We start from the raw sequence: 9,642 nt of genomic DNA on the forward strand, positions 1-9,642 counted from the left end.
GACCAATGTCAGTTCGGAATATATTACCTTTTTATGTGTACTGTGCAATAAGGGTATTCACGATCCGATGCAACTGGTCTTGTATCATTGCAAAAGTGCAAAAGTGTAAAATCTTACAACACTACAACAACAAAATATACGGATTAAAATTTTACAACAGTCTTGCACTTTTGCTATACCCTAGACCTATTGCAAAATAAAAATACAATAGAGTAAAATTATTTTTGACAGATGGCAGCTCACCGTCGCGTCACCCATGATCTTTGTATATAAAATCTATAGTACTATCATGAAAAAAAACAGCGCCACCAAAAAAGTAAGCTAGCGAACGAACTAAAAAATATGTCAAATTTCAAACAGAAATGTATATCTCATCTCCTTATACTATGTTTCCACCTACGCTAAATCCGAGATTTAGCTAAGTAGATTTAAATTAAATCTCGAGATTTATTTTAAATCTACTTCGCTAAATCTTAGATTTGGGTTCAGCTACCCTAAATCTAAGATTGTCGCCTACTTTCAATCCGAGATTCAGAATAAAACTCGAGATTTGTGCTAAATCTACTTAGCTAAATCTCGGATTTAGGATAGGTGGAAACGTAGTATTACTCCCATTATTAATTCGATCTAAGCGCCCTCGCGACCACTCAGGTAACGAACAAACTAAAAAATTGCACTTCATGATAGTACTATAGATTTTATATACAAAGCCCATGATAAACAGTTTGTCTTTTTTATTCTGTTTATTATGGTTGTCGGTATTCATGTCCCGTAATTTAGTTTCTTTTGATGTAAAATAATTTGTGAAAATTAATTAACCCGAACAAAACAAAGAATTAAATTATAAATAATGGAAAAAAAAGAAGAAGCAACAGTGGAGGAACAACCCTGTTAAAAAAAACATCATGGATTTCATTCATGCTTCAATATTTACTATAGATAAGAAAAAAATAAAATTTTACATTTTTACTAGGACTGTTGCACCAGATCGTGAATACCCCTAATTTTTTTTTTACATTTTTGCACTTCTGCTATACCCTAACCCTATTGCAAAAATAAAATACAATGGTGTAAAATTTGTCTTTTGTAGTTGTTGTAGTAGAAAAATAAAATTTAGCAATTTTACACCTTTTCGTTGCACTGGATCGTGAATACTCCTATTTGGTTTGTGTAAAATTGTTCTGCCAAATATAAGCCTCGATGAGTTTTTTTTTGTCCAGTTAAGCCCGGTGGTAGTAAAAAACACACCTATTTTGTTGTTGTAGTGTGTTAATTTTTCACTACTTTTGCAATGATACTAGACCAGCTGCATCTGATCATGAATACCCCACATAATAATGTGCCTCCCGACTAACAATTTTGCTTCTAAAAAGCTTTACAGATGTAACTGTTGCTTCACCAAAATTGTTAGCTGGACTGTTCACTCGTGAAGAAAATTTAGTGTACATAAGTGCGTATTTTCTTTCCTTTTGTTTTTCGTATTTTTAAACGATTTCTATACGAATCTTATAGAAGTGCGTGATGGCAGAAGAACCACAAAAGAGAAGGTACCTAAACTTTGTACGCCAAATATTTATAAAATTTTTTAAATTTTTCATTCGCCTCACTCTTCTGCAAGTTACACCCTTTTCCCCATCACAAACCCTAGCAAAAATGTTCAAATTTTTTCACTCAAGCCAGGTACGCTGCTCGCGCTAAATTTTAGCCGAGATAAAATTCCCATACAAGTTATCGATAATTTGTATGGGACTCATTTTAGCTCAGCAAAAATTTTTCGATAATTTGTATGGGAGCTAAAATTTAGCTCGAGCAGCGTACCAGGCTTCAATTGGAAGATGATATTAATTTTTGTTTGCAGGTTGGCTTTATGTAAACGGAGCCCAAGTCTTGTTTTCATTAAAGTGGCATCACTAAACAAAATCAAACAGTTCCAATGTGGAACCTAAATTTGTATCGCCATTTTCCAGTTCCACTTTCCACACCCCAAAAAAGACACTTTACTTGTCAAAAATTTGTTGCCGGCCACGTAATTCGCTGTATTCCTAATTTGTTTTATCCAATAAATACAAAAAAATCAAGTAAATTATTTAATTAAATCATCTCCCAAACCTAATTTAACTATTAACTTATTAAATAGAATGGAATCCATGGTACGATATGTTTCCCCAATCAACCCAGCTGTATTTCCTCATCTAGCTACTGTACTTCTGGCCATTGGTACATTTTTCACTGCATGGTTCTTTGTTTTTGAAGTCTCACGGCCAAGGAGCTCCCAAAAAGAATCAACCATCTTCAAAGAACTATTGATCAGTTTATTTGCCTCGATTTTCCTTGGATTTGGTGTAGTTTTTCTTCTTTTATCAGTCGGAATATATGTTTAAGTGTAAACGAAAATTTAGTTGTAATATCCTTCAATTTACCAACAAGTATCAAAAAAAAGATAAACAATAAAAATGAATACAAATTTTTAACTTAATTGCTTTATTTCTGGATAAAATATATATAAAAATAAGGAGTAAATTATGATGCACATTATGTGAAAGGTAAAATTGCGTTCTTCGATTTGAAAATTTGAAACACATTTTTTATTCTTTTTTTTAATTTTTTTTGTTTAATTATTATTTATAATATGGTGTTTTGTTCTTTTGATTCTTAAAAATCTTTCAAGATATATATAGTAACTGATATTAAATACTTTAAAATATAATGTTTATGGTTTCAACTTTCAAACTATCAACAGACAACATGTTTTCTCGACAATATCTTTTGTGAGATTTGATTTTTTGTTTCTAGCCCGCAAGTCCGGCCTTTTGTCTACACTTTTGCATTATTGCACGAAGCATGAATTGTTTGCGGGACAATTGACGAACATGCTTTAAAAAGGCTTCCAAGTCAATAACGCCACTACGCAAGGCTTCTCCTAAGTAATAAATAGCATCTTCCGTGGCTGCTTCTTCAGCATATGCATTGAGTAATCTTGAAAGAATATTTATAACAATTAAATTGTAATTCAATTAGTTTTATCTTTATCTTACTGTTTGTATAATGGAGCTGTAGTCACAACAGCTTCGTCAACATCAATACCCTCGGATTGCTCAAGTGATTCCAGGGATTTTTCCAATTCTTGTTCTTTATCACGTAAAATGAGAATATTTTTCCTTAATTCGGTCTATTTAAATTAGAAAAAACGTATATTTATTTTAAAACAGTCCAAGTTACAAAATATAAAAGCTTACTTGTTCTCTTTGCAAACGAGAAATAATTGCTTCGATTTTAGAACTTCCTTCGACGAGTTCTTGTTTTGTTCGATTAAGTGTTTCGATTTCAGCTTGACATTGATTAACTTTTTCTTGAACTCGTCGTCTAAGCTTATCTTCAACGGCACTTATGAGAGATGCTTTAATATGTTCTTCAGTAATGGTACCAGTTTGACTGGGATTTCCTGGATTCTAAAGAAGAATAAGAAAGAAATCCGGATGATAGGTATTATTCTTTTTGAAAATAAAATTGGTAGTAATATAGCCTTTAGTCTTATTGGAGCCTGATAGATAATGTAACATCATATCGTCGGCACAAAGCCAAAACCGCGAATCTGCATTTTTTGACATTTTCATTTTATTTACCTTGTTATCGGTCCCTCTATTCACTGCGTTGACTCCTCTACAATTTTGCATATTCGTGGCTTTGGCGTTGTGCCCACGATATATTGTCGCTTTTGACATGCCATAAAATATTAAAAAAGGCCATCAAATCATTGTAAAATTCAAGACAATAAACATGTCGAGTTCATCCATTAATGTCCACAACAGATACATTATTTGGGTTTGGGTTTGGCCTTGGTATGAAATTGAGTATATTTAAAATGTAATGAGCTACTTCTCACATTACGCTGATCTGTGCCCGACTCAACAAGACAGCAGAACATATTAGGTCTTTTTGGGTCCTGCCTAAAAGAGAAATATTTTTACTTTTTTCAACGTTCCTGTTTGGGTACTCTGGAATCGCGTAGTTTTGTCCATTATTTTTGACAAAAGTAGAATTATCTCTGTTTTAAGCGGTAAAAAAACATACCTTTTATAACTTGCGAACGATTTTGCAAACACTCATATCGCGGTATTTCGATTAGAAAACTACGACGTTCGTTTGTAATGCAAGGAAATAAAAAAAAGGAAACGATGTGTCAATATCATTTTTAAAACGCCGAATCGCTTATTATAGACCCAATAACTTTGATTTGCCAAATTTTTTCTAACAATTCAGAAGTCATAATAGTTGCTAAGCGTGCACTGAGTGCAAGGAGAAGTTTATCGACTTTCCAAAGGGAAAGCACCCTTATCTCAATAGACACAAGGGGACGTAGAGACATGTTGCAATTGATTCTTCTATTCAGGATGTCGGAACAATTTAAGGAATCCTTACACTTCAATAGCTTATCCATAGCACCACAATTGTAGACAAATAAGAATTCAACAAAGGTTTATTGCAAGCGACCACTCAAGCATTTTGTATTCGCGTCTTCAAAAAATCCCAGTTTTAAGGAGAAATGTGGGCAGATCCGTGTATGCAAGAATGAACTTTGTATTGTGAGCTCTACGTTCAAAAACATAACACCAACTTTTAAAACGAAAGAAGATGGACCATGAAAAACAACCTGTCGAGTCTATAGACAGCTATTACATCAGTTAAAAAAAAAATTGCAATGGTAAGAGTGATAATTCAGTAGAAAATAAGCTATCGGTTCAGGAGAATTTGGAAATAATATTTTTTTTCAAGTTGTGAAGACAGTCGATCACCATACCACACTTCGTCGATGAGAGGGTAAATATACACCTACACCCAGTAGATGTTAGAACACCAGTATACAAACTTAAGTTTAAAGAACGAACTTTTTAAAGCTAGAATGTATGGCATACTAGGATTGTACCGTAAGTTGGAGAATAACTGCTATCGACCAAATTTTCGCATCCTAGCACCTTGCCAAACTCATCCGCTAGAACAGAGCTATCATGGAAAAATATCATCGCTCGGCCAAAGTCATATCAAAGTACATATTTGACATTGAAAAAAGTTTAAAGACAATTTGCTGCCGTAATTTTTAAAAAGTTCATTTAACTTTTTATTTTTTTTTTGATTTTTCAAAGATTATGAAGTGAATCTTTGTTTTTATGAACGAAGTAAAACCGGAATAGTTATGCCAACATAAACAGAGACAATTTTTGATCTACATTCGAATTCTATTACCAATTCAAAAATGTGTCATTTCATTACCGAATCTGTGCTTAAAAAAGCCGCGCGACTGTAGTGGGTACAATTCAACAATATAAAGAAAAAAAAAGAGTGGAAATAAGTTCTGGTGTTTTGTAGTGGAACAGAGTTAATAAACAATCAAATAAAACACAACTATCAAACCTACCTTTCAGGAGCTTTTCAATACAACTGATTAAATAGCTTAAACCATTTTACAAACAACTTAGGTCAAAGGTGTGCAGATTACTATACTATAGACAGTCCGTCTAAGAAATGCAACAGTAGTTTAACATTTTAAAAAATAAATAAGTTTGTTGCGCAATGAGCTTATGAATAGCCAAGACCAAATGACGGACCTACTAATTTCTGCCGAATCTGGAATTCTAAGATGAGATGCAAACAGAAACTCTTGAAGATTTTGTCAATTGCTCCTATGGGACAGTAAAAAAAAGAAGGTGGTTATAGGCTGCACTCGACAAAAAAAATGATCTGGGTTTTCAAAGTCATAAGATTGCTGACTATTTTGCTGCCAATCACGTTAACCGTAGCTAATTTAAAGTTAAATATGTGGTCACAGTTTTTTTTCTAATGAATCATAGCCACTTAATTTAAATGATTCAGATGTTTATTTCATGTCTACTTAATACTCGATTCAACTGAAAACAAACTCTTTAAATGATATGTAAAAGCATACTTACATATCCCGAACTATAACCAGGAACTTGTGGAAAATTCATATACGGAGGATAACCTGTGTTTCCTCCAGAGGGACCTGGTGCAGGTCCTGGAGCAGCAGCAGCATTTGGCATATACGGAGGATATTGGCCAAAGTTGTTATTTTGAGGAAACGATGGAAATGCACCTCCACCCCCACCACCACCACCAGCTGGATACGGCAAGAAAGAATTAGCATTATTAGCTCCACCAGGTTGTGGCATGAATGCTAAATACAAAATAATGAATAGAAACAATTTTACTAATACAATGCATTAAATGCTTACAAGATGTTGGATAAGGAGCAACTTGTCCTTTTGGTTTCGAATACACAGGTGGTTGGTCACCAAATGTAACAATCATCACTTGAATTAAGCCCAAAAGATCTGAAGAATTCTACAAAATCAAAAGGAATCTTAAAATGTCATCTAGTAATTTTGAGAGAATTTCTTTACCGGTTGCCAATCATGCAAATATGGAAGATAAATCTTTCCATTATGATCAACATACATAGAAACCTTAATTTGCATTGTTGGAGTTGGTTTTACAAAGCACATTGGAGCATTTTGAGGATGAGTGTCGGTCAGCCAAATACAAATCGGAATGTGATAAGTGTTATCTAAAAATCATGAGTTACTTTTAATATTTTTTCTAAAAGAAAATACGTGGACAATAAAAAGGATTTTAATTACTTTTGTAAACGACGGGTATCGTCCCCTGTAAGTTGAATAATTCCTTTTGTGTTCCATCATTGAAAACTGAGAAAGACCATTGAAGTGTACAAAAGTACAACAAAAGAAAATAAATAAAATTCAATTCAATTAAAAATTAATGCTTACCGAATTTTTGAAGATGATGCGTAAGACTTCGATAATTGTTAAGTGCGTCTATCACATCTTTTTTTGTTTGGCTTATGTTCTTGTACTTTAAATAGGAGAAAAATATATAATTTATGAGAAAGAAAAAAAAAATAATTTTCACTCAGAGGTTTGTTGTTAAAAAATAAAATTTTTTAATACCTTTGCCAATTGTTTGAGAACGATAGACTCTTCGGCAGATGTAATCATTATGAAAATTAATAATTTCTCGTAATATTTTTATCCAAGAACTTCAATTGAATTTCTTTATAAATAAAATCAAAATAAGAATTTTCTTCTGTTTTTCATCACCTTCACATTAACCACAAAGTGACAGCTACTTCTTCTTCTGGCAGAAAACACAGAGATGAGTAATTTGTTATTTTGTTCCGAAGTAATTTTGGTTGTCAGCACTGCTCATGATAAGAGTACATTTTTTTAATCTACTACTTTTAATCTTCATGTACAATTTATAGACGTTATTTTTGAAATAATTTCAAAACCGTTAAGTTGGATGAACCTCTATACCATCACTATTGATTAATATTTGTTGTTTAATGTCGTTTTCTATTGACGAATCTCAGAATGAGATTTGTGAATTTGACAGCTGAAAGGGGGGGTGAAGAGGGGAAATAGTGGACAAATTTCAGATTTCATGATCTATTTGCGTCCTGAGATTCAAAAAAATGACAAAAAAATGAATCTGAGATTCAAGAATCTGATTCTGGATTTTTATCAAGATTCACGCATACAAACACAAGCACTTTCACATACACTCCTCTGTTTGACATTTGTCTGGACATTTGTTTTTGTTTTATTTTTTTTTTACGCACAGATTTCGCACACAATTACAAAACTAGATTTCATATTCTATTTGCAGTGGAAAATCTGAGAATTTTACACAAAAATCTCAAAAGTCAATAGAAAACGACATAACATTTCAAATGACTCAATGCAATGGTAAAGTTGTGGCTATGTTGCTTGCAGAACTATTGCAGCTTGAAAGCGTGAAAATTTCAACGCCTTAAGCCTGGTACGCTGCTCGCGCTAAATTTAAGCTCCCATACAAATTATCGAAAAATTTTAGCCGAGATAAAATGGATCCCATACAAGTTATCGATAACTTGTATGGGAATTTTATCTCAGCTAAAATTTAGCGCGAGCAGCGTACCAGGCTTCAAGGTATAACTACAACGGCCACTTTTTGCAAAAAGTCAAAAAGTGAAAATTTTCAAACTCATTTTGTGACAGTTTTTCCGTCTACAAAATTAAAAATAATGATGGATAAAGCTTATTTTTTGGTTGAAAAAACAATTTTTGTAGTTTTTTCCACAAACAAATAGCGCTAGAAAGAAATAAAAAATTTTTACTTTTGTAAATTTCCCACTTTTCACTTTTTAGGTCATTGTAGTTATACCTTTACTTTGATTTTTCATTAATATTTTTGCTAAATTCGGGTCTGTTGCTGAATATAAAAATCGATTTGTATCAAAAAAGAATTTGAATATTTTTTCATGGTACGACTTTGCAATTCTCTACAAATATGTGAATGACATTAGAGCCCCGTTCCATTGGATTTGGTAGTTTACTCATGAGTAGATCTAGTACCACAATGATCTTCTACTCGAGGAGACTACCACCTCCAATGGAACAGGTACATATATTCAGTGAAAATACGAATAATATAGTACAAATGTAAATTTCGCTCATAGAGCTCTGCGTCTGCGTATTGGTTTCGAATTTTCGATATGCTTTTTTGGTATGAAATTTTCCGTTTCGGTTATGCAGCTTACTTAGGCTTAAAAAAGGGTTCATTTATATTTACAGCCGGTTTCGACTAGAGTCCATTGAAAAATCACCATGTAGCCCGGCACTGCACTGAATTGTTTGCAAATCACGGTAAAATTGGGGTTTATCTTGGTAACGCAGTGGTATTTAAAGTTTAAAAGCCTGATTTTTGGTAATAAACTATTAAGAATATTTAATTGAAATTAATTTTTTTGTGATTTAACTTCATAGAAGACTATCGTTGTTCGTATAGTTTCAAATAGGAATATCAGAGAGCTTAAATTACTGCAAAAACTTACCTACAAATTCATATTCGATTTTTTTCTCAACCTAAAATATTAAACAGACTATTATTACGAAATAAGAAAACCACCATCACTTTTTTTTTATAGAACCGAGAGCGGAGAGCGAAGAATGTGTGGTTGTTTCAATAAATCTCAGGAACCTTAATCTAACGAATTGCTGGTTGCACAACAATAATGCCTTTTAATTTTTTTAAGGCGTGAATTTCTCTTTGTTTCTCGTAATTTCTCTTGTTCATCCTCATGCAAAGTATAGCGCTAAATTTTAGATTCCATACAAAATTCTCTCCAAAATCCTAAATCAAGACTTAAGGCGAGCACGCAGACCGTATTAAATTTAGAGCCAATTTTTAAATCTTCTAATAAACAGTCAGTTAATTGTTCGACGAATAAAGTTATTAGGCTCATAAACAATCAGATAACAAAATTGAATTTTTCAATTAAAAAAAACTCTATTCTACAGAATAACAAAAAAAAATGTCAAATTCAAAAATATTCAAAATTAAACGTCATTTTTGTTCATAATTAATTTTGTTTTCTTGTGTTCCCTTATATTTTTTAAACGTGGTATTTAATTTAGAGCCAATTTTTCAATCTTCTAATAAACAGTCAGTTAATTGTTCGACGAATAAAGTTATTAGGCTCATAAACAATCAGATAAAAACATTGAATTTTTCAATCAAGAATAATTTATTCTACAGAATAACAAAAAAAAATTGTCAAATTCAAAAATA

At 32.4% G+C, this 9,642-nt stretch overlaps 2 protein-coding genes across 3 annotated transcripts in view; one reads left to right on the forward strand and one right to left on the reverse strand.

The window, feature by feature from the left end:
- Nucleotides 1-1,946: 1,946 nt before the first annotated feature.
- Nucleotides 1,947-2,471, forward strand: LOC129911258 (transmembrane protein 258). Its single transcript, XM_055988989.1, has 2 exons — nucleotides 1,947-2,078; nucleotides 2,138-2,471. Exon 2 carries the CDS (start codon nucleotides 2,139-2,141, stop codon nucleotides 2,379-2,381), a length of 243 nt encoding a protein of 80 aa, XP_055844964.1. The 5' UTR covers nucleotides 1,947-2,078; nucleotide 2,138; the 3' UTR covers nucleotides 2,382-2,471.
- The window catches only part of LOC129911254 (tumor susceptibility gene 101 protein), a 326,606-nt gene continuing 319,418 nt past the window's right edge, over nucleotides 2,455-9,642 (reverse strand). Inside the window, exons 1-10 of one of the 2 annotated variants that reach the window (XM_055988984.1) lie at nucleotides 9,110-9,113; nucleotides 6,981-7,045; nucleotides 6,801-6,885; nucleotides 6,654-6,719; nucleotides 6,417-6,580; nucleotides 6,249-6,357; nucleotides 5,946-6,190; nucleotides 3,237-3,449; nucleotides 3,036-3,169; nucleotides 2,455-2,976 (exon numbers count right to left, since the gene is read on the reverse strand). In XM_055988984.1, coding sequence (XP_055844959.1) covers nucleotides 2,790-2,976; nucleotides 3,036-3,169; nucleotides 3,237-3,449; nucleotides 5,946-6,190; nucleotides 6,249-6,357; nucleotides 6,417-6,580; nucleotides 6,654-6,719; nucleotides 6,801-6,885; nucleotides 6,981-7,028 — 1,251 coding nt within the window. In that variant the 5' untranslated portion in view covers nucleotides 7,029-7,045; nucleotides 9,110-9,113 and the 3' untranslated portion in view covers nucleotides 2,455-2,789. Of the gene's footprint in view, nucleotides 2,977-3,035; nucleotides 3,170-3,236; nucleotides 3,450-5,945; nucleotides 6,191-6,248; nucleotides 6,358-6,416; nucleotides 6,581-6,653; nucleotides 6,720-6,800; nucleotides 6,886-6,980; nucleotides 7,046-9,109; nucleotides 9,114-9,642 lie in introns of those variants that run through there. The other variant, XM_055988985.1, reaches the window with a different exon arrangement.

The sequence above is a fragment of the Episyrphus balteatus genome, chromosome 2 (assembly GCF_945859705.1).
Source record: "Episyrphus balteatus chromosome 2, idEpiBalt1.1, whole genome shotgun sequence".
In the NCBI taxonomy this organism is placed as follows: Eukaryota; Metazoa; Arthropoda; class Insecta; order Diptera; family Syrphidae; genus Episyrphus; species Episyrphus balteatus.